This window comes from Lepisosteus platostomus, chromosome 6 (assembly GCF_059453375.1).
Source record: "Lepisosteus platostomus isolate fLepPlt1 chromosome 6, fLepPlt1.hap1, whole genome shotgun sequence".
Taxonomy (NCBI): domain Eukaryota; kingdom Metazoa; phylum Chordata; class Actinopteri; order Semionotiformes; family Lepisosteidae; genus Lepisosteus; species Lepisosteus platostomus.
This window is the reverse complement of record NC_142616.1, coordinates 50,807,951-50,833,741: the sequence shown is the minus strand read 5'-3', so window position 1 is coordinate 50,833,741 and position 25,791 is coordinate 50,807,951. Positions and strand designations below refer to the sequence as shown.

The following is a 25,791-nucleotide window of genomic DNA, read 5'->3' as shown; positions in this document are numbered from 1 at the left end:
GGAAACTGGTCCATGAACATTGAACTCAAAATTGCTGATTGCTCTGTGCTCTTGATACTATATATTTTTACACAGAGACAATGTTTCCCACTCTCTGTGAATTACTTGATGACATTAGTGTTCTATCAAAGTATAAAATAATTTGGGTCAATTCTTCATTACTGCCTTTAAATTTTGCAGTAACTTAATTTTCCTATTCCCAATTGTGCGACTGCTCAAACATTGCCGATACAGTACCTCAGTATTCCTCTTTATGTTATCACAGTAAGTAATCTCATTAATATTTTCAAACAGGAAAACACTGACTTTGACAGACATAATACAAATAAATGTGTTTCCTCACTTAAATTTCTTGTAATCTTACATACTGTAATACTGATCCCTCTTCCTTTCCCATTAAGGTACTGGGATAGATTGCACACTAGAGGTTTAAAATTCATATGGAAAGGGAAGTGAGCATGTATTTACTTAACTCTCTGCAGCATAAAGGTCTTAGAGGGATCTTAACCCTGACAACATTTAAAATTAATTTTTACTTCTTCGTTGTCTTTTTGGTTTAATCCTGACATTTCTTTACCTGTCCTCCACTTGCATCTCCATATAGACTTCAGGTTTTTATTTACAATGATGTTCCCCTCCGACGCTGTAGACTGCAGCGGACCCATAATTACATACTTAATGATGACATTCCTATTCTCCTCTCTGATAACTCTTTAAATGTTGTTTGCTGCCGGTGTTCTACATTACAGGATCAAAGGGGATTCAGATTCTATCACACATTTTAAATGAGGATCATCTTTGGAGATTAGAAGTCCTGGAATAAACATTCTGCACAAGCTTTCTTTACACCTTAATGCATAGTCTGCTTGATTGTTGGGACGAAATATGATTTGGAAGCATTTAGATCTGGCTAGTTTGCGGACACTGGTATCATCATCATTTTTACTGTTCTGAAAAATAATATTCCTTGCTTTTAAATTCTAAATATAAGTAAAACTTATATGTGTTAAGAAATAAAAAATAGCAATAATGTTTGCTTACACAAGAGAAAGGAATAGAGCAAATGATCACGTGCTCCCATCATGACCCTCTGGTTATAACATCCCATCATCTACTGGAACATAGGCTGCAGTACCCTCTCCTGTCAGCAGGGGTGCATGGATCTTACAATATAATAATAATAATAATAAACTTTATTTTATATAGTGCCTTTAAAGGTGACTTCTCTTGAGAGGCTTCTCTGCGCATCATATCAGTGTGTCCTACAGTACATGACAAATGGGGTGATGTCCAGAAAAAGTATTTATTTAAAGTCCACTGATAGCGCAAATAAGTATTTATTAATTACTTTATTTATATAAGAAATAGTAGATAAAATACACCAATAATCAAACACAGGATCACAGCTCTTATCGTACATTTTTAGCTCTTATTTTTATTTTTTGGTATGACTTATTTGAGCAATTTTAATTTCCATTACCTTGACAGTAAATAACCTGACTGGCTACAACTCACCACTCAGTCAAAGTAGATCCATGAATTACAGACACTAAAACCAAAAGGCCTCAATGAAAATTGGAATCTATGGTGTTTCCCGGGTAAATAAGGATATAATATGGAGTTGTTTTTTCTCATGATTTAACTAGGAGTAATTACTTGGCAACATCAAAACTATCTGTTACCTCCAGTTGTAAACCAGTAATGCTGTTGAGTGATACTGGATTTTAGTTGGTCTTATTGAAAATTGTATGAATACAGTAATTATTTTGTTTTAATACATGATAACTCAAATTAATAAAATAATTTATAATTATCATTTTTGTAGTTTCTTTATGGTGAATATGTTCACATGATTTGTAACTGCCTTTTACAAACATGGAGTTATTTTAAAACCTGTATGTTTCTTAATATCAATATATCTAATAAGATATAAATATAGGATATATCATTATATGTTATTTTTCAAATGGTGATTTTTTTTATTAATGTGCAACTTTCTTTGTGTAAAATATAATACTACAACATTGAAATATGCTTACACTTTCTAAAGTTACTTACCTTCAATGCATTTAAAAAGTAGCAGTATTATGTAATCACTAACATCATAAATGACTGTAGTTATTTGTTAACTGCGTTTCAAGATACATAAAGTTTGTAATAAACTTTCCATTTATTTCTTTTGTTTCTATTAGATATGCTGGGGCTAATGGGAAACCTTGTGATGGTTAAATTCTCACAAATGCTGCTTAATGCGTGTTACATATTTTTATTTCCTAATCCATCTTAGGGAGTATCAGGTGCTTATTGTTTAGAGTGACATTGTGATAATATACTTCGACCTTGCTTCAAGGAGAGCTAGATCCTTCTGATTAGCAGAGCCTCTGAATCAACAATCTGACTATAAACATTACATCTATACTTCCAAAGAGCACTAACTCTATAAAAATATATTTATAAAATTGGAACCTCACACTGGATGCTCGCTCTGAATCCTCTGAATGAGTATGGTCATCTTGACATACGAAAGTGTGCAAAAAAATTATCTAGGTTAGATAAACGTAAGGAGCCTTTACATTTTTAATAAAATGAAATACTTGAAGCTAACTTTTATTTTCACAATATGTTTCAAAGTTCTTTGGATTTCTACCATTCTTGCTACCAAAGTGAGCAAACCACACCTTCACAAAAGAAAAATTTTGAGATAAGAATAACTGAAACACAGAGTCTTTGCTAAATGGGAATAGTACTCTAGAACCCTGCTCAGATAATAGTAATTGTTATATTTATAATCTACAGTTTAGACCCTGCAATAATAAATACTTTCCGAAGTATTTAAATAAAGAGTAGTGTGAAATCACACTAATATTTTAAAGTAAGACAATTGTAAAAAAATCAAACACCTTTTTTTGTTTTTGCAAAAATGTGTATGCTTTTTCAAACTATAGAAAATATGAACTATAAAGAAACAGAAATTAAAAGTCTAGAGACACAGTAAGACATTTGCAAAGTGCTTTTTATTTTACGTTGCATTGATTACATGCCTCTACAATCACATTAAGCTGGTTACAGGTAGAATCCAACTGTAAAAGATTTAAGATATTTCCTCTTGTCTAAAAAAACATCTTATGCACCATTACATTGGACTTACTGTACATACAGAAACAACAGTGATGTGGACACAGTGTGTCGCCTTCTGATTCAACAGTCTTTTGGTTTAACAAACTGATTTGTAAAAATACAAAAAAGTTCATTATGTTATTTCTGTAGACATAGCATTCAGTCGGTTCCGGTAGCAGAAATATTTTCCGTTGATCGTGTTTCTTAGGCCCTTTGAAGAGAGGAGCTTTATGCAGGAGACACCTGACTGGAAGAGACTGAAGAGGCCTCTGTCTTGGATGCAGTAGTGGATGCGCCCTCCTCCTCTTCGAATGGATTCTTTCCGCAGCAGAGGGTTGTAATCATGCAGTGACGGAACTGCTTATTCATGCAGACGTAGATGAGAGGGTTGTATAGGGCTGAGCTCTTGGCAAAAAATGCCGGACCTGTCATGAAGACTGGGCCAAAATCAGCTCCCTTGTGGGTGAAGATGTACCAAGCTACACTGCCATAGGGAGTCCAGCAGACTATGTAAGAGATGACCATAAGAACAACCATGCGGGTGACTTCCCTCTCGGCCCTCTGGGTGGTTTCAGACTCCTGCTGTTGGGCGGCAGCTGCCTTGACAGTGCAGACCAGGCGGCCGTAGCAGAAGAAGACAACACTGAACGGCAGGAGGAGGTGGACAGTGAACATGTAGATGACAAAGGACTCGTTGTTTACCTCGGGTTTCAGGGTGTAGTAGTCAATTCCGCACGAGCACTGCATGCCCTCAGGAATGTACCTGGACCATCCGAAGAGGGGAGGAACAGCACAGGCGCAGGCCATCACCCAGGTGAATAAAACACCCATGATGGAATGGGATTCGCCGAACCTGAAATTGCTCATGGGCTTGCAGACCACTAGGTACCTCTCGACGGCCAAGACCACAAGGGACCAGAGGGAAATCATGCCACCAAGGGTAGCAAAGAATCCTTCAATGTTGCAGCCAGTGGTGCCGAAGACAAAGTAGCCATTCATCGAAGTGTACATCGTGGTGGTGAATCCTCCGAAGACCATGAAGAGATCACCTACAGCCAGATTTAAAAGAATGTAATTTAGCGGGGTTCTCAGCTTCTTGTGCTCGATGGTGACGTACAGGGTGAGGAAATTGATGGGGAAGCCGGTGATGATCAAGAAGAACATGTACGCTGCCAGTGCGGAGTACTTCCATGGTTCAGCAAGGTAGTACTGTGGGTATTCGAATGGGCTTCTCACCACGCCAGTTGCATTTGACATGGGCACGTAGAAATTGGGGCCCTCTGTGCCATTCATGGTTGCGGTTCTCGGTCAGCCCTCGAGAGATGTTGTTCCGTCTGGCTGGACTGCTGAGAGATGGATTTGGACCTTGCTACAGATGGATCCAAGTCCTGTTTAGGTGCTTTTAAAGAGCCACCCTGGATTAGCATTTATGTTTCATCAGCACAAAGCAATTTAGGCCACTCTAATAAATAATCCAGCCAAGACTGCAAACATAACTGGCTACTCATCAAGTTATTAAGGTTGCAGCTGCCTATATGTATTAAAGACTTTTCTCATGAGTGGTTAATCTGAATTACTATTATGAGCACGAAAATCCTTGCTACATGCATTCAAAAGTTTACCTACTACATTAATGACAAGAAATCTGCAAATTTATTGTGACTGTTTTCTTTTTTAAAGTTGTAATACTGTACATATAAAACCTGCTTTCCATTGAGACTGAGTAACCGTTTTCAAAATTTAAAGATTTTAAAATTTGCAACCGTGGCAGCTCTTGAAGAGCAAAGTGCTGCTTTTTACTAATGGAATTTGTGGTTTTATTTTCTGGAATTTCCTACATATTACATTATTGCAGCACAACCCAGTGGCGATTAGTAGGCTTAATAATGGTTTTAATATACATTTTGAGGCACGCCAGATATACAGTATCTTTCCAAGGGCTTAAAATGTTGGAGAAGGTACTTAGGAAGTGTGTCTTGTACTGATAAATAGAAATTTGATTTTGGCTATTTGTATAATTTGGAACATCTAAAAACTAAAATTAGAGAAACAGACAGGGAGGGTGATTTTAGCATCATAGTGTTGCTCATTACAGATGTAAAAAGATGTATTTGTGTCTGTGAGAGATCTGCTTACTTTGCCCGAGGATTTAAATCCTTCCCTGTTTATCTGTACTCATGCTTAGTGCTATACCTGCATCACCTTTGTCCTTACTTCAATAAAGGATCCTTTGGATAAATCTCCTCACAACCTGTTTTACCATTAACATTATAATATTTACGCACACACTCATATTCCTAGATTTACCTTCATGTAATTCTTTGCTTATTTTTGTAAAATTAGAAAAACTGAACTATGTCTATCATGAGACAATATAATTGCGGTATTGCGCTGATGCCTAAGCATGTTTTACTATAAACTGCTTTCCTTTTTATTCATTCTGAGATGTTGTGAAGTATTGGGTGGATAATCTAGTCTTTGTGCAAGGGTCTTCAGAGACAACATCCTCAGAAGGTCATTTCTTAATTCAGTTTGTATATTCCAAACTAATTTTCATCTGATAAATCAATAATGTTTCATTATTAAAAGCCCAAAAGATTGATGTGTTCTTTAATCCTTCCACGATTAAAACTCCTTATATGTGCGTGTAGATTTCACTGAGCTCAATAATAATATAATTAAGGTTCAATATACTGATGCAAATATATTTTAAAACTTTTGTAACTGACGTACCCCATTTAATAAGCTTGTTTTTCTATTTCATTTTTTCCCCTTCAGTAAAGTCCTACTTTCATATTTGTATTAAAATATTTGACATTAAAACCTAAAAGAGATGTGATTGCAATGTACTAAAATTGCATCCTGGTTTCTCTCAATATGACAAACATGCTGGGTGTCTACTGTATACATTGTCTGTTAACATAATAGGGAATATGTATGGCCAAAAAGAGCACTGAGATATACTGTACTGTAATGTGTCTTCATGTGTCATCTGTTTCTTACATCACATGGGAAAATATATTCAACTCAGACCTGATATAGGATGATGTTCTTATTTTATATGACTCTAATACTTTACAGAAGCAAAGCAAAAATACTGTTGAGTGATGTAATAGGAAGAAGATACGTGACATTGGTTCATAGGTTATCCTATTAGAGATGAGGGAGGTGGCTGTGAAAGACCATCTAAACTGTTAATGACAGGGTTCAGCAGATCTGTTGTGGGAATTGCATTAAAAGGATTTTAAGATTACGAATAGTTATTCTTGGAGTTGGTTTTGTCGTTTTAGTGTCTTAAAGAGACACCTTGTGGTCAATCTTCTAACCTACTGTTATTTGTAACAGGTGTTTTCAAAAAGTGTCTTGACAGTACAGTGTACCTTTCCTCTAAATTTATTTTAGAAAACAAAGTCAAAGTGCTGTGCAAGGTTTGATAGACACTGCTGGGTATGTGCAGTTGTTAAGCACTATAGTTGAACATGTAAGTAAGTGATTTTATCAAATTTTGCTTTGCTGAGGATGTTTTATTTCTATAATAAGCGATGCAACTAAAAAAGGGGGACTGAGTAATGTACATGAAGAGCTGGATTAACATTTATACAGCATTTTTCAAATTCTCAAATTTCTCAAATTCTGAACAGGTGTTTTCTTATTGAATGTAGTGGATACTAAGTGCAAGCATAGTAAAAGAAGTCAGATACCATTTATATATTTATAGTTTTAAATAGCTAATAGACATGATACATTTTTTATCATTGTATAACTATAGTTCTTGCTGATTAGCAGGCTTTAAAGTGGAAAAACAAGAAAAATATTTGCTTTTCAAAAACTAAGGGGAATTAAAGTTTTAAATGTAGATGAAAAATAAAGTACTTGGTAAATAATACAACAATAAACATTAAGGTGAGAATGAGGAGAAATTATCTGCCAACAAACTGTCACATTTTGCTGTGAGAGATGTGGGTATTGTACTCCCTCTAGTGGCAAGCAGATATAACAGTGCTTTTGTGGAATATTAATATATCCTCTAAATATAGCTTTTCTAAATGTACTTCAGTTTAAGATAGAAGAATCTAAAATGTCTGTTTGAATCTCTGTGCCCGGAATCTCACCTACAGAACTCTTGTAAAAGTGGTTAACACAAACTGGAGAACCTACAAAAACTTCTCATTGACAGATGATTTATATTGTCTTATGTCCCTGCATTTTTTTCTCTCTTCAGTCATCATGCTGAAATACACCCAAAAAGCTAAATAAGCTTAATCCTAAAAAACACATGATTTGCTGTGGATTCCTCTTTCTATCACTCAATCTGTTAGTATTGTGTATGTGTGGAAAACTGCAATTTTCACAATCTGTACTGTTTTCATTTTAGAATATGTTTATTATTTTAAAATATGTTTATTTTAACATCTTAATGCTATTTGTGTGCTTTGGCCTCAAGTATAACATGTACCATGCAACTTTCTAACAATGATTTCAAGATTAAATTGTAAAAGACAAAAAAAAGGGGACGCACGTGGCCTTTTTCAGAGTGAAATGTTAAAGAATGTCAGTTGAGGTCAATAATGATGGGTTGGTATGAAACTCTAAAACTGACAAGCAATTTAAAAATATTTTTAAAACACGGGTGCTGAGGCATTAATATATATCTCTGGGGCAATAACAAAGGGATATGCTGCATTTTAATATTGTTGAACTCTGCCAAGAAAAACACACAAATGCGATACACATCTGCAGCATGACCTGGTGCTCTAAAAAAATAAATTAGCCACAAACACTCCAAGACAATTGCTTTCTGTAACATTTTATTGTTACCATTTCTAGCTGTAGGGTAATGGACTCCATATTTCTGTTTTCATGTGGTTAATGGCCATTTGCATAACACCAGGTCAGGAATCCTAAGAGACTCCTTTCTTTTCTTTCTTTTTGTTCCTTTTTATTCACAAAGAAACAGGCTTTCCCTTTTACACTAAGAAAACAAGATCTAGTCTCACTTTACAAATTGTAAACTTCCTGATCCTGAGGGCATAGCCTTTGGCTGGGAAGGCTTTAATACAAGGGGGGTTATTTTCTTAAATACTAATTGCTGAACCTGAGCGCATGTTTTCCCTTTAGACCGGTTGAAGTCCAGCTTATTTTGATGGTTTGGATTTGTTTTCAATGTATGCCCCACAGGATGTCTTGATTCTGGTATGTACACAAAAGTGAAGTGTGTGCTCTCACCTTCGCTGCGCTCTTCCGACTGATAGGAGCATCGATGTGTGGGCAGTTATAGACTTAACATCCCACTGAAAACATTGTGTTACCTTCTGGCACACAATCAACTTTAACTGCTGCTTCATTTTTGAAGCCAGCTCTTTAGGCTTATATCAAGACTTTTTCCTTTCATTTTTTCTAGACACTGTGTCAAAATGATGAAGGCATATGCCACCTATGCACTTTTCTAACCTTCTGCATTTAATATTTGCTTAATGTGGCTCTCATAATGCTTTCACCACCTGTGCTTTACTACATGTTACAAGATTATTACCATGGTACACCACTGTAAACATTTTAATGGAGCATTCATATCGAGTGATTCATTTGTTTTTGTTAATTTTTGCTCCATTAACCTTAAGCGATATTGAGACAGATTATCTTAGGCAAGATATAAAATGCTCCTTAGTCCAGGTCTTGTTCAGTACCAGTAACTTAAGCATATAAATTTAAATCCTAATGGAAAGGATAGTTCACCTGAGTGATAACAGGAATGTGACTGTAAATCAAAATGCAAAGACTTGAACAGAGATAATAAAGATGGTTATGAACATTTATGTAATTTATTCTTTCTGTATCAATAAATACAGTAAAGTAATATTACAACAGGATACATTGTACATATCACAGGACAAGCTGTTTTTCTAATCATTTATAAGGTCCAGTGTTTCATTTGTCACTGTATCTAATATGTAAGTGATATATATTCCAAGATGAAAATAACAAGTGATTTAGTGAAGCTTCTCAGCATTGAGTAATGTGCTGCTACACTTTACCTAAAATGTGTCATGAAGTTTGGCTTTAAGAAGCTTTTCTCTGTTTTGTATAAAATGTTTTCAAAAGCTAAATTCTAGCAGCATTCAAGAAAAGTAGTCAAAGAAGTGGAACCAAAATAATTTGAGGTATAAATGGCATTCACAGATTAAAGGAGGGGAATGTCTTCAGTCTGCAAAGTACTGTATCAACTACAATACTACAATTGTTATGAATGCTGAAAGCTACTGACAAAGCCAATTCAATAAATTACCTTAACTTTGCAGTAAAACAAGAACATGAGGGCACTACTGGATGTTAACAGGAAATGTATTTAGTGCTGAGGCAGGAGGCATTTTTTACACAAAGGGTGGTAAGTATCTGAAAAAGCTGCAGTGCAATATTGTTGAATCTGCTACTTTCGTCTGTATGAGATCTTTAAATCATTAAGCTACTAGCAGCTACAAAAAGCATGATTCGTGGAACGTTCTATGCTTCTTTATATTTAAACGGCATCTTAAAGTTGTTTAACCACAACTGTAAGAACATAAGAGCAGAAGAAATTTTACAAAAAGAGGAGGCCATTCTTCCTATCCAGCCTGTTTGAGATCCAAGGATCTCATCAAGCCATTTGCTGGAAGATGCTAGGGTATCAGCTTCTTCAACAACATAGCTGGATAGCTTGTTGCAGAATCCCAGAATGGGAGTATTCCCATAATCCTTGACTCAATTTTGAAAATATAGATATCACAAGGATTTTAATAAATTATAATAAGAAAACAAATATCACACAAAGAAGACAAACGTTGTGTGTACTCTTCTCCCGCTCTACTGTTAGAAAGAAATCAGCATTATAGGTCAACTATGGTACTAATATAATCATGTTTAATATAATTTTGATAATCTTGTTTATCAAAGATTGTATGAACTCTCTATGAAAACCAAAATATTAGCATAAGAATATAGATAATTCAGCCTTTCTAGTAAATGTGGAAATTAGTGGATATTTGATCTGAGGATGTCATGAAGCTTGAGAAGATGTATCAGTTTCAACAGCAGGGCTGGGTAATTTCTTCCAAACTACCACAACTTAGTGTTAAGAAGTATTCTTCCTCTAAGTTTCCATCTTTGTCCAGTGGTTCACCTTTCACTGTTGCTATTGAAAAAAAATCCACTGGGTTGACTTTTTACATGTAAATCTAAATGACTTTTAATTTATTTTAACCTATCAGTGTACATACAGTATATTCCATTGAGCTCACAAATGTATCTGGTCAGTTTTCTCTGGTATGAATATAGAGCAGCAATATCTTTTTTTGTAACTTGGTGATTGTAATTATACACAACAATGTAAATTAAGAATATATAAATACATGATAGGCAGAATTAGAAAAAAAACAAAAGCAATCAAGCTATTATCTATAATTAATATCTCTCATAATGATATCATTAGTATTACCAGTTAAAGTTATTCTTTGAGCCTGTCTATTTAATCCTTTAAAAAAATCTTACAGGTAGGGTGGGTCAAATGTTATATTTGTGCACAGGTTGATGGTAACAACTGTGGGATACTGATATTCGTTTAACAGGGAGGAGTGCATCCTTAAGGAAAATAACACCCCACATTGTACAATCAAGGAGTGGATGTGTGGTGAATTAACTGGCTGTACAATGGGCTGGGAGAGGAACTTGGCTTCAGCTGTAGCACGCCTCTGCCTTCTTCACGGAAGTGTTGCACAAAAATAAAGGACTAAGCATGAACTTCCTGATCGTAACAAGAGACTCACTCATTCACAGGACTTCCTGCGTAGTCAGCCAGTGCAGCACTGGAGATGAGGCCTGAAGTGACGATTTCTCCAGCCCTGCTGACGTGAAATGATAGTAAACAGTGAGGCTGTTCCAGCAGGGAGCTTTATATGGTGCCGTACTGTGGGAAAGTAGGAGAGAGCAAGCTCTGTCCCTCAGTGGGGCAATGGGAAAAGACACTAAGCAATATAAACACATACCACTGATGGACCGCAAACGGTAACAGCCAAAGATGTCTTGCCATAGTAGAAGAGAGAGGGATCTAGTTAGTTAAAAACAAGCTGACCATCTGAGTTTAGATTGCAAACCTGTAAGGACCTTCTTTCAATCTCAAAAAAGGGTGGTTTCCTTACACTTGTGCCAAGTGGCCAAATATGGGAAACATTTGTGTTTGCAGGAAAGGCAGAATGACAGTGGCAGGCAAACATTCCTGTTGTGTACTCAACATCAGAATACACTTGCAGTGACACTAGCCAGACTCCTGAGCCCCTGCTTGAGCTGCTGCTCAATTGTTTCTAGATTTTGGCTTTAATCAAGGAGCAAATGTTACAAAAGTAAGCAAGCTCCCTCTCTGCATCTGGCCTTGTTTGCATATATTGCAAGGATTTCTTAGACGTAGCAATGTTCTGCACAGATAAGCACAGTGACGTCTTAAGCGTCAAGCATCATTAATCATAGTGAGCCATGTTGCGTTGCTGACTCTGGGAACTATGAACTTTGACCTACAAGCAAAAACAAAACAATGACTTTTTTTGCTCTCATTTTGTGGGAGCTGGAATAATTTCTTAAGGCTCTATAATACACAACATGTCACTTTGACTCACAAGTGAAACTGCAGAGTGAGCTTTTTGCAATCCAAAGTATGTCACACACAGTGCTGGCAGTTAGTTCAGCCAGCTACAGAAAACAAACCTGAAAATGTATCATTACAATGCAAAGAGGATTTAGCAGCACAATTATTATATGTGAAGCTAGAAGGGCAGATTTATTTCTGAAATTAACAGTGCTTACGTTTTCTGAACTTCGAACATTCAGAATTACCACGTTAATAGCCCTAACATTTTAAAGTCACTGAAATGTATATACCTTAAACTTGTTAATACACTTAAACTGTTCTCTAAACAGAACTGACAATGGCAAGGACAAACTCCAGAGTGTCTCACTCTGCAAGTCAATGCGATGCACACGTGTTCACACAGTCACTTTGCACTTTGCTGAACACTCTGTCCCTTTGTTTGCAGGAAGTTGTTTGATGTAAAGGTTTAGATAAAAATCTTTCATTAATGCAGAGGGAATACCATAAATGATGGTGTTTAGAGGAGACTGCACACAAGAGAGGAGTCATTTCCCCAGCCTGTTCTCTTAATGCTGCTGCTCTCTGAGGGTTAACAGAATAAGAGTTGTTACTTCCAAGATTTTCCTCCTAAATGACGGAGGGCATGGAGGTCCTTCAAGTTGGATCTTTGAAGTGAAAGAACTGCCAGAAAATCAGTTTCTGTGGACATAAGTTTTATTTTTACATGCAAAATCCTTTAGAATGAGCACACTTTTTCTTTAATCGTTTTTAACAATTCAAATCTTCAAAAGTCTTAAAGTAAAATGAGAAGGCCGAGAGCAGGCCTGTACTGCATGCAAGAGATGGGGATGTTGCTTTAAAACAAGACAGTTGTTTTATTTACTGGAATTTTTAAAAATCATTTGACTGCCCTGCCACAGACATGCTGTGCAGAACATTGCAAATAGCATGCAGCACAAAATAAATCTCAGACCTGAAAATTAAATGACAATACTAAATGTGTATTGTAAGTCATACATCACTGACGAAGTTGTCACCTATCAAACAATTTAAAATAAAGATGCAGTGATTTCTTAATTTCAGTGTCTTACACTTAAACAGAACAGAATAAGATGCTAAAAGTAAATCCAGTACAGCAATGCTTAAATGTGTGTTTCACTCTATAATATTTAGGATGACATCTGAATCATTGATGTTGATATTTGAAACAAACCAATACCTTCAATCAATTCCTGAAACCCTTAAACTTTTTGGTGACCAATCAGATCTGAATCTGGTAAACTTCTGGAATCTACTACTTGTCTCTCTGGTAACTCGAAAACTTTCCTAATCCCTGTTACTTTAAAAGTATATGAGCAAAATAAAAAAATAAGAGAAATACTAGTACAAAGGTTCCAGAAGAGTATCCTTACCTTTATACAGCAACATGATATCACATAAGGACCTTTACCAGAAACAGTTTTATTCCAAAGATTATAAAACCCACAGGCACACACATCAAATTAATAGTGTAAAATAAGTGAAATTACTCTTAAGTGTAAAATACTGTAAGTAAACTGAGTGGCATTACATGATCTGAAAAAGCAAGCAAGCAGAGAAACGAGAACTGTAATTAGCAGACATATTTTCAATTGAATGAAAGAAGCAAACCTCAAATTTCACAATTTTAATTATTGTATTTATATAGCAGCTAACACTTAGAATGCAATGTACATCATGCTAAGCAAGTCACTGGCAATTTCAACAGTTCTTTTAAAAACAGGCTTCTACAGGACTCTGAAATTTCCCTGACCTCCTGACAACAGTGTCATGAAGATACCTCTGTGAGTACCTGTATAGGTGACACTACCTCCTATCCCGTTTATGTTTGTAATGGAAGAGTGAGAGTGAGAGCCCCAAAAGAGGTCTTTTTAGCAATAGATTGGGCTGGCTTACAGGGCTGAGTTGGCTCTGTGAGCTAAGGATGCTTGAGAAAATACAGTTCAGGCTATACTGAGAGGGGATGAAGGTGCTAGACAGGATGGCTGTGTAATAATTTGTTTCCCAGGCTAAATGGGGATGACATATGCTGGAAAGATACAGGCGTGGCTAGTTGAACCTGGAGGTGTTGACACTGGGAGGAGTGGGGCATTGCTTGGCAAAGTAGCAGTGTATCTTCTCCCCATAGTCCCAAATACTCCCTGTTTCTTATCAGCACAGATGGGAGGTTTCAGAGTGTAAGATGTCACAGCACATGGCACAAAATGACAATAGCAATAAAATATAGATCATATTAAATGGCCAAACGAATATCAATAGTTTTCCCATCTTTAACAGAAGCAATCATAACCAAATCAATTGAACAATCTAGATGCCTCCTTGAATATTAGTTGGGCTTTTTCTTTTAGTCTACCACAGATACAGTAAGACCAAAGCCACATTCCAATAGATACTTTAAACATTTTACGCAGGAAAACAAGGCTTAGCATTTGCCGTAACTATAAATAAAAGACACAGGCACTTTACCATCCACCTGCAAGTAAAACGCATGAGTCAGCTTGAGACTTCTGAACACACCACAGTCTAGACAAAGCTTTCTGTTGATAGTGCATTCATTTCACTTCTGCAAATAAAAATTGCAAATGTGGGGAGAAAAGCTTGGTTTCACTGAAGTAATTGAATTCATGACATAAAGCCTTCAAGAGCCAGAACTTTGAAATGTTAGATGTTGCTGTAATGAGAAATTCTGGATCTAATTTTCTCGCTATATTTCAGCTGGTTTTATACATCAAGGATGAATTCATCATTTTTAATAGAAAAGGGAAAAACATAAACAGGCTTCCACCCATCCGTCATGTAAATAATTAGCCAGTGGATTGTTTTAATGAAAACAACCACCTCATCAGAATGTAACTCCTATCAACAGTGATGGGATGATATATGTGGGTATGTGTGCAGGGTTTTTGAGCAAGAGCAGACACAATCAAATCATAGAAGCCTTGGAGAGAGGAATGTGATACAACCACAGGAAAAGAGACTGGTGATTTGCAGTGAACAATAAGTCATCTGACTATTTGGCAAGTCTCGGGTTCAATTGAGGCAGATGTAAAAGCAGTTTCCAAAAGATACTTATTTTTAAAAAATAAGGACACTTGCACACCTTGCAAGGGCTTATAATTTTGAAAGCATTTGTGGATTTAAGGTTTTAAGTTCAACATTATAACTGTTTTTCATCTGTTGTACCTGTAGATCACAATTGTGAATTGAAAGTAATTACCTAATGTATTTATTACAATTTATTATGTTAAGCATGGATTTTGGGTCATTTGTACAATTTACAAAGACGCATGCTTTCTTTTATATTGCTCATTTTGTGTTCATTTTTATTTTCGAATTGTTCATGTCACACTTTTACAATGGAACAAGTAATAGGTTTATTCCATGCTGAAAAAAGAAGAAAGAGAACACAACGTTTCGGCCGTGGAGCCTTCTTCAGGCTCCACGGCCGAAACGTTGTGTTCTCTTTCTTCGTTTTTTCTGCATGTAATAAACCTATTACTTGCTCCTTTGCAGCCTACACATGCTGACGCAGCTACCCACCTGAACTACTACACTTTTACAATGCTGACTGGAGAATCCTGAGAATCCTAATGGCATAGTGACCTGTTGGTCCCTCATTACCTGATAGTGAAATTAAACCTAAGATTTGGAACAAAATCCAACCTAATCCACATGACCTACAAATTACTGACCAACCATGGAATCCTTGGGTGGCTCATCACATTGCTCAAATGAAAGCTCTGGTCTTTTCAAGGTCTGTTACAAAAGCTAAGTCTCTGCATCCCTATGCAGGTCTGGAAGACCTTATCAGTCACACAACCAAAAACAAGGGCTAGCCTTTAATCTTCCACAATTATGTTTTTGTGCAGTAATGGTGAGGGGGACTTTCCTACATGCTGCAGTTACACCTTTGCTGTCTGTGGTATTTTCTGTAATTGCTTTAAGTCTGGTATGTGTAGTGCCAGGACTCCATGTGAGATAATCGTTGCCTAGAATTGTTATTGTTGGACCTACCAGATGGGGTAGGGAGAGACCACCCTTTAGGTAAGAGCACACTTAAGTGCATACTTATCTGTTTCTTTTCTTTTTTTTCCAAAACCAGACTACTAGAAATGACATACAAGGTCAGTTGGTTAGGTCTCTGGGTGATCCTCCTACTCTCTGGATTTCCTTTATTCTTATTATGTTCTGGTCTTAAAAAGTTTCGATCCATGGCAGGATATACCCTTGACAGGATGCCTGTCCATCGCCGGGCAGACAAACACAAACACAGACAAGCATAAACTCACATCAGGGTCAATTTTCCAAGAAACCAATTAACCTATCTGTATGTCTTTGGATTACAGAAGGAAACTGGAGCAACCAGAAAAAAAGCCATGCAAAGTCAGGAAGAACATGCAAACTCCATGCAGATAGAACCCCTGGAATTGGGCCCAGTGCCCTCGTGTTGCAAGCAACAATGCTAACCACTGCACCACCTTACCAAGCTTCTTTTGTAAGTATTTTGCATTTTTAAAACAATTTATTTTTATGTCCATATATCAGAAATTGCAGTAGCAAAAGAACATAAGAACATAAGAAAGGTTACAAACACCATAATGCTCTATGTGTTTTCAGATTTAGTCCAAGTTACTCTTGTTGCTTGTTCAATTCTTATGAATTGGTTAGGCAACACCTACCTTTTTTCAATCCATTTTGACTAGGACTCTAGGATATCATTCCTATACAAATCATCTACTAGTTTAGCTCTAATTATTGTTTCCCTACCCTTCCTTACACCTTGGTGTAAGAAATTGCACCCTGTTTCAAATATGACTTTATTTTTTTTTCTTAACCATCACAGAAGTAAACAGATTTGTCATGTGAATCTGTGAAATTCAGATGTGGGCGTGAACAAGTCTAAATAAATGAGTGTACTGTATGTCTTGCAGAAAGCTTTGTGATATGCACAGACACCAGTCGTACATTTGTCAGATGAACCAAAACCCACTGCATTGAGTTTTGACAAGAAAAAAAAGCTCGCATCGCATCCATTTTCTCAAACCGCTTCTTCCAATTCAGACACCAGTCCATAGCATCGTCATTGCAATACACATTAAATAATAAAATACATATTTTGGTATAATTTTCAATAACTTATCATTCCCTCAAGTGCTAAAACTTTGGCATATACAGTACATATGACACAGCGGCTTAAGAACTGAAACATATCATTAGTGAGACACATGATTGAGCACAGGTGATAAGGTGATTTATGTATTGTTTGTGTTGTTTATTGCTAAAAGGAAGTTTTCACTGCTCTGCTCTACCCAATATGGTAGCACTGATGTTGTGAAGGGGCAATGGTTTGGAAATTGTGGTTCAGAGAGAAGAGCACCACCTACTGGTCCGCCAACACCACCTGCAGCAACAATCTGGTTTTTTGAAGGTCTCCCGTCCCAGTACAGCAGTTCTGATATCTGAGTAGATAAGGGTTAGTAGATAAAGTAGCAGCACTACCACTGGTGCTGTTAATTCATCAAGTACTGGAGCAGCTATCCATTTTCTAATACTTACCAATACTTACTTCCTTTTATTGTCCCAGATGGAAAATGTGCTTTTCAGGCAGGTAATATATACTTAACACAACATGTTAATAAATAAATAAGAGACATATGTGTATGATGTGGAAGAAAAAATAATATAGAAAGTAAAATATATGTACAAACAATTGTCCTAATTATGCAAGTTAATAGTCATGAGAATGAAAGATAACTTAGTTCTGTTGCATTTGAATCTAGGTCGTCTAAATCAGTGCCCAGAAGGAAGGACCTCAAATTCACTGTGGAACGGGTAGTTATGACAGTCCATGATTATATTGACCTTCCACACAATTTGTTTGCTGTAGATGTCTGACAGCTGTAGCTGTTGTGCACCAATAATTTTAAGCCCAGGATAGGGGTTGTGTAGCCCATCCATGATACAGACCAATTAATCGATAAAATCTGAAAAATATTAAATTGTAACACAATTATGAGAAATATTTCTCCCAATATTTTTGCATTACATGTCTTTGCTTCATAACTGTAAATGATCAGCAACACGGTACAGTAGCTGACTATGACAAATAGCCCCCTAAAGTATTTTAGAAACTCTGATCAAATGCATTTTATTATCCTACAGCTTGTTACTAAACTGCATACAGTTTTTCCCCTGTGGACTTTAGAGCTGTAGATAATGTTACACAAAGAGCTGAGTAGCATAACACTTGTACCTCGAGATGGGCCTCTTCCAAAGTGTTGAATGACATAAAGCAGCTTGTTTGGTGCATCACTAATGCAGTGCTTGCAAGCACCTGAAATGCAGAGAGCCAGACTATATCTTTCAGCTCTGTCTCATTAGACTGACAGATTTTTCTACACATTCCTTTATGGACTGGGAACAATGCTGACACCCAATTTAAAAATAATAATAATTTTAATGTCAGACTTTATTAGTAACTTTCAGTTTCCACAAGGTTTGAATAAAGTGTTGAAAACCAGCCTATTGTTTTTGATTTTCATTTCGAATTGGTTCAGCCTCAGATGTGACAACTGGAAAAATGCAAATAAGTTGTGGTACGTTTTTTCATTGATATTCCTAACGTTTTTTTCTTGATTCACTGATTGTGAGAAAATGATGGATTTGGCTTTCTTTTGTCACCTTAAAGGAACTCTGTTGCACGGCTTCAGGAACTGACGTGACTTGGGACCTGGGCCTGTTCAATTGTTACTCTTAGGCATAACAGTAGTTTAGGTAAAACCCTGGTGGGGTCCTTTCTTAGTGAGATTGTGTTTAATTTCCTGATCATAATCTGGCCTTGGAAGAGTTTCTCTCCTTCTCTGTAATGAAGGAAACTGTTGTTGAACAACGAAAGGGGAGTGCCAGAGCTGGAAACTTTCCATATCACACAAACCAGCATGTGGCACAAGACAGCGCTCATCCTTTTAAGAGCTGTCTACAGTTGCTTTGATGCTAGCTATTGAAGCAGCTGTTTTCTTAGGCAGTATCTGAAAATGTTTAGACTTTGTGTTCACAGGCTAAGGGATCATCATCCACAACAATTAAATACATTACTGTGTGAAGCTGTTATTTTATTGTAATAGTAACACATCACTGGTAACAACATTCTCCTGTTTAGGCCAACATGGAAGCCTGTAGGACAATAGAGCTGTGAACTTACTCTATGAGCACACTAGACATTTACAAAAACACGCTTGGCTTTGCATGAAAGGAACGTTTAGAGAACTGTTGGTTATGTATTGGTAAACCATTTTGATTTTTCAGCAAAATATAACTCAACAAAAAAGTCTATATCCAACCATGCTTGTAAAACAGAGGTGTTTAAGGAGAAGCTACATTAGCTCATCTTCCATGCCTGTGTTGCCCTTTAGTTATATGCAAGAGTGAACTAGATTGTTTTATCTGACCAGTGCTGGGATACAACTTAAACAATATTTTCCCACGCAAATTTTTATACTTAGATCTCTTTTGACATTATACACACAACGGTATTATGGTTTTCATGGAATTGCTATCATTTTTTCAATACCAACATTTCTAGACTTGGTGGTAAATCATCTACTGTAAATCCAACCATATTGATATCAAAAGCAAGGGGCTCAGTTCATGTGTGTGATACCTACAGCAAATTTTTCAAGCCAATGCTCATCCCTCCCTGAAACCGCAAATACAGCTTACATTTGTGGGCTTGAAGCATGAAAGTAGATGATGCAGAAGAAGATTAAGTAAATGAAGAAGACAATCGGTGAGATTTACCAACTCAAACTCCAGATCAAATGCACTCTTTTGATCTGCATCATCATTTTAAGTACATTTCCATTAAGTCTGAAGGCCTTGCTGTGGTTTTTATGGAAGAAATATTCAACTTACTGCTTGTTTTTTGTTTCCCACACAATTCCAAAATGCCTCTTAATGTCTGCACTTCACTGATCTTTAGAACTGTTTAAAAGTGTTCCAGCAAGTCAGCGATATTCCATACCTCTGTTTAGATGACAGAAACCCTTTGGCTACTTTTTAAAGTGCTGTTTAGCTGAAGACTTGGTCATGTTGTGGTTTACCTCCCTGCTGAGTTTATAGAACTTTGATGCAGAAACAAAGATGCAGGAATACATTTTAATTAAACTTGTCTTTTTTATCAGCCTCACAAGACACAGCTGCATACTGATATCATCCTCTTAATGTTTTGCTTTGTGGTTTTAATAAACGTAGCTTTTATTTCTCAAGAGGTACAGTTTCATTTTTTAAAGCATATCAGACATTTTAGATATTTGGAGTTAATGAGACAAAATCTGAACAGATTTACTTTCATGTGACACTTCCCCTTCAAAAAAAATATTTCACATTAAACAGGGTTCTGCTTGTAAGCAGATATACAAAGACATGCAGATTTGTAGGACATCTCAGGAGTCTTGGTTTCTGATCTCACTGTTTACTATTTAGTTAATCAAATGTAAGAGAATGATGAGGATGATATGATAATTCCTCGGATTTCTGTAGCTCTTTCATCCCAAATGATTCTAAAACAATTTTAAACAGGAGTAGGCTCTGCAGATAAGTGCAGTTGCCATTCTGTGTCAGCAGCCCCTCAACACAATAGATTTGGTGGAGATGTGAGAAACTGTTTTACTGATTGAATTAAGGGGGATTTTTAGGTGGCTTGGATTATTCCATAGACTACAGTGGAATGCAGCCAGGACATTGGAGTTAACACCTCTCTTATAATGAAAAGTGCCATGGGATCTTTAAAGACCAAGCAGTCAGACCTTCTGTTTAGTGTCTCATCTGCAGGACAGCACCTCCTATATCAGTGTCCCTAGTCACCATACTGGTACATTGGTTTGGAAATTCTAGTGCAGTGCCACCTACTGGTCCACCAACACCACTTACAGCAACAACCTGGTTTTCTTAATCTTCTTTCATCTCCCACCCCAGTACTGACTACGCCTGGCCTTGTTTAGCTTCTGAGATCTGACAAGATCAGGCTACACTACTGCTGACAAGAGAATAAGGATAATGTACTTTTTTCCATTTTTTGTCCTGGATTCAAGTCTGCCACATCTAAGACAACAATTGCCTTTGATAAGCATTTGTCAGCATGGAAAAGTAAATAGCGTTTGCATAAACTGAATGAAATGCTGTGTAGTCTATTGGAGAACATCCAAAAACCTCTGTGTATAGTTTCTGGACTGGTTCTGTATGATAGGAAAGTCTCAAAATGCCTACTGGCTTTGTTCAATACGTAGTACAAAATGAGTCTGGCAATTAGCTTGTTTACTTGAAATTCAGATTTCACGTAAAGTTGGACAGGTGAATGGACATGATTCTGAAAAACTTGGTATGAACCACAGAGATAATATTTTGTAGCTTTAATTTCTGTAATGCAACAACATCCACTGATAGGAATATCTGAACACAATGTGTAATAAAAGGGAACAGAATGGAAGCATTCAAGAATTCATAAATAGAAAAAATCGCTTCCAATATTTGTGCATAAACCTCTACAAATAGTAACTATGTAGTGATTTAAATGTAATATATAACAAGTAAAAAATCTTCAGCACAATTTGCATCCCATCAGTGTTTTTGCTTTATTTTTTAAAAGAAGTTCTAATTTGTTCCATTTATAAAAATAAATTAATATGTTGGGGACAAATAGGCCTACAAGCCTAAAACAAAGTATGTGAACAAGTTTAAATGACATACACACATAGCCTTTTCTAGTTATTTTTCAAACTCATTTTGGTGTTCTCTAAAAGTGGGCTGCAAATTTACACTGACTTGAAGTATTACAGCTTGTGGCCAAGACATCACTAAGAATATAAAATTATTCCATTGGTCTGTCTCTCCCCCTGCCTTTCAGACAGCCAGCCACATCTGTGGCTGTATTGTGAAACATAAAAAGGTTCACATAATTAGAACTCTTACTTAGGGAACAAGATGCAGCAAACTGAAACATGTAAATCTTCCCTGAGGTTTAAGAGACATTTGGAAGATTTCCAAAAAGGGGGAAAAGTCAAAAACAATACCTACAATTTAAAAGACAATTTTTGTACAGTTACAGTGCACAATTTGCATTAAGACACTACTGAAATACATTAAGCATGCTCATGCATGTTTATGATATTGTCTGCTATGCCATAAAACATCTGAAAAAAAGTTTTCTTTTCTCTCTCTTTCTATAGCAAATACAGTAGATGCTAATGTTTTTTTGTTGGTGGTTTTCCTGCTCACGAGGGCCTGGGAGAACAGATGCAACTTGCTCTTGAGAGTGCCCCAGAGTAACTCTGTATTACATGGAGCCTGACCACAGAGCACCAGCCTGCCCTCATGTAGATGGAAATGGGAATCTGAAGGACATACTATAGAAGTCTCCCGAGGGCTCAAGTTTGGAAAGACAGAAGTCCACTCCAGACAGAGGGGGAGGATGGGAAGGAGCCGAAAATAGGAGTGCGGCGATGGACAAACGGGAACCTGATGGTGCTGATGCCTGAGGCCCTAGAATTCCCTACAAAGGGAAAGAAAAGGAAGAAAATACAGGCTGTCCCTAGATTAAATGAAGGAGAGAATTTGAGCTCCATTCCAGAGAGCGAAGGAGAGGAGGAGATGAAGAGGACCTTTCCCAGAATTACTGTGGATCTGGGACAAGAGCAAATATTCTCAGCACTGTCAGAAAGGGAGGGGCTGATGGACTGGAACCAGCTGGTGTCTCCAGAACTGGTGATTCCAGAGTGGGCGGAACCAACATCCTCCGAGCCAGAGTCACCAGCAACAGGGCATACTGTTCTGTAGAAGAGTGACAGTGGAGATGTCTCATAGGTTGTACAACAAAGCTTACAAAAAAGGGAACTGAAGCCAATTACTCATTTCTTTCTAACAGCTGCTTTGAGCCCTAAAGAAAAGCAATGTTTTAGAGAATACAATTTAAAACTGCCTCACTGTTGTTGGTAACAATGCAGTGCTTAAAACATAAAAAGCCATAAAACATAAAAAACTATAATGAAATAATCTCCAAGGCATGCTTTGTTTAAATTAGGCTTTAGGTAGCCTTTATGACTGTTACTCCAAAAAAAAAAAAACATAACAGACATGAGTGTTTATTTGCTAAAGCTCACTTTATTGAATATTTTAGAGTTATGGTTAGTGATAGGGATAGTTCTAGGATTATTAGGGTTTGAGATATAATTAAAACCCACTGTATGTACCTGTTAAGTAGTTCTAAAGATTTGTCTTGAATATTCTATGTAGCTTCTATGATGGTACAGTATATTAACAACTGCAAGGTATTAATAATGTTATCAGAGAAATATTGAATCTTATTTGCAGCAGGTGTACTAACTTTTTAACAGACATCTTTTTTATTTTGATTTGTCAATAAACAGGATTGATCAACTATGCTGTAAAAACTCTAGATTAGTAGTGTGTGCCTATGTGAACCCCACTAGGATCAATACAAACTGTACATCTGTGACACATGCTTTAGACCTGTTCACAGGTCTGAGTTCTTAGATGTCACACATTGTCTTCACTCTTTCTGCAAATGATGAATGGGGCTCAAATCTGGCGTGTCACATTCTCATCTCACAGGATGTCATTATTGAATGATAAGCATAAATATACAGTATATGCTGTCCTGGTACAATGTTATCACATAAAAAAGACCACACAGTACGGGAAGCAAGTGAGATTGCAGAACTTGATCAATGTGCTGTTATGTATTCAGAGTTCTATCAATCACTACATGTGGAGTTCTTTAGTGGATAGATACTCCTACCCAGAGCATCAATTTTGGATGATGATGTTCTGATCTTGACGTGGTGTCATGACTCAGGGGCTCACAAACTGTACCCTACCATTGACAGACTGCATTTGGCTACAATATCATGCCATTAAACATTGCTGGCTGTGAATACTCCAGACATGACAGCTTCCAACATACTGATGGCTCAAAAGTATTGCTCTCTTGGTTGCGCATATTGTCTTTTTTTTCTGTATGTTCAGTTTTTACATGTTTTACATGTTCAGTTTTCCCAAGGCTTGAAAATAGTTTAAACAACAGGGTAAATCACCTCATTATCTACAGTATGTATAGTCACAAATAATAAATGAGTTAACTTAGTGCTTATACAATGGTTAAAGCCACTGAAGTGTATCCCACTTAAACATGAATGATGAATTAATCAATGTGACACCAAAAACATTTCATTCTTATCCTAAATCTAAACATTTCATTTTTCTAAAACATGCATGCATAAGTAAAGTTTTTATGAAGGTGTTATGCAGGTTACTTCAACAAAATACACCAAAACATAAAATGCTCTTAAACTTATATTCCTCATTTGCCTTATTCCACTTCTACTTTAAATTATTGTAACAAGGAACTTCGATCATACTATAATTAAAATATCTATGCCCAGGCTGGAGTTGGGTGGCAGAGTGGGGCAGTGATTGGCATTGCTGTTTTGCAGCGCTGGGGCCATGGGTCAGTTCTGGACCTGGGTGGAGTTTGTATGTTCTCCCTGTGTTCCAATGAGTTTTTTTCCGGGTGTCCCAGTTTCCTCCCAAAGTCCAAAGACACATTAAGTGGTAAGCTAAAGGGGAATTGCAACGGTACTTTTATATTTACAAGATAGAAAGAATCAGTATTGATGAGTACATTTACCACAATAAAAGTTAAATGTACTCAGTAACTTATAACGCTTACAATTTCAAGGTGGTTTTGCCGACCAATGCTACTTACATGTTAAATGCAGATCATGTTGGAACACTTCTGCGGTGAAATATCTGCTGCACAACCTGTACTTATTCACTCGTACCTCACATTACATTACTCGACTTGCGGTTGACTAGTGAGCAGGACAGGCCACATTCAGTGCCAGATTTCCCATTAGGCACTGTAGGCACAGGAGGGAAGGATGGAAACACGAGTGGCTAACAAAAAAAACGAGCTTAAACAATGTGGTTGCGATCAACTCTAGGTGCTCCAAATCAATAATCATATGCTATCTAGCGGCTATTCTAGGTGACTGTCACTCGACTTGCTCCATTAATCACGTGGTTTAGCGTTAGAATAGTTTAAAGTGCACCATGTCAATCGACATAATTCAATTGGCGTTTACCCCACCTTTTGCACATTTCAGAGTGAAAGTGCCTAGGGCCTACGAACACCAAAATCTGGCCCTGGCCACATTACGTCGCAATTCATGGGAACTCGAATGGAAGTTTGGGACAACATGGCGACTTACAGCCCCTTCACAAAGTTCACCGTTGTGTGTTTAATTCAAAATCTCTTTGTTTTTTCTATAACGTCAATGAATTTTATTTGATTACCTCAGTTTAATGACTGGTCTGAGAAATTGGGACTGTAGTTCCCCTTTAAATGGCTTCTGGGAAAATTGGCCCTGATGTGAGTGTTCACATATCATTGGCTGTGTGCACCCTGCAAAGATCTAGTGTGCCATCCAAGGTGTATCCCACTTTGTGCCTGTTGCTTGCTGGAATAAGCTTTGGCTCCCCTTGTGATGCTGAATTAAATGAAGTGGTTAGAACATGGATGGATGGAAGCTTAGAATTCTGTCAGTATATTCAAATTGTACTGTTGGTTATCATGTTATATAACTGTTATATTAATTAAAAATATATAGGGCTTGTAAGTTGTATTATTGTATAGTATCTTGTACTTGTATTATTTATAATTAATCAGATTCAACATTAGTATCAAAACATCTGGGTTAAATTCTGAAATATGAAGTATGTTGGGATTTAATTCAAAATGGTAAGTGTATGTTGTACAGTACATTATAGTTTACATATACCATGCAAGATCTTAAAAATAAAAACACGAGAGCTTCTGTTAGAGTACAAAGAGATATTATTCAACAATTTTTCAAAACTCTAAGAACAAAAATGTTCCTCTTTAGTGAACTTCCTAAATATAATTTGAAATGCGTTAATCTAGAACATGTGGATCATTCCAATGTTTT

General features: G+C 36.7%; 1 protein-coding gene and 1 long non-coding RNA gene across 2 annotated transcripts; one reads left to right on the top strand and one right to left on the bottom strand.

Moving 5' to 3' along the window:
* Window positions 1-2,995: 2,995 nt before the first annotated feature.
* On the bottom strand, window positions 2,996-4,507 carry rhol (rhodopsin, like). The gene has a single exon (XM_088636249.1). The coding sequence runs from the start codon at window positions 4,408-4,410 to the stop codon at window positions 3,346-3,348; it is 1,065 nt and encodes a 354-aa protein (XP_088492375.1). The 5' UTR covers window positions 4,411-4,507; the 3' UTR covers window positions 2,996-3,345.
* A 1,815-nt stretch (window positions 4,508-6,322) lies between these two features.
* LOC148661855 (uncharacterized) lies at window positions 6,323-25,461 on the top strand. Its single transcript, XR_015939622.1, has 3 exons — window positions 6,323-6,598; window positions 16,117-16,265; window positions 22,046-25,461. It is a non-coding gene; the product is annotated as an uncharacterized LOC148661855 (long non-coding RNA).
* The last annotated feature ends 330 nt before the right edge of the window (window positions 25,462-25,791 follow it).

Bases quoted from the DNA above. Each gene is read 5' to 3' on its own strand.
- rhol (XM_088636249.1), bottom strand. From the start codon at position 4,410: ATGAATGGCACAGAGGGCCCCAATTTCTACGTGCCCATGTCAAATGCA.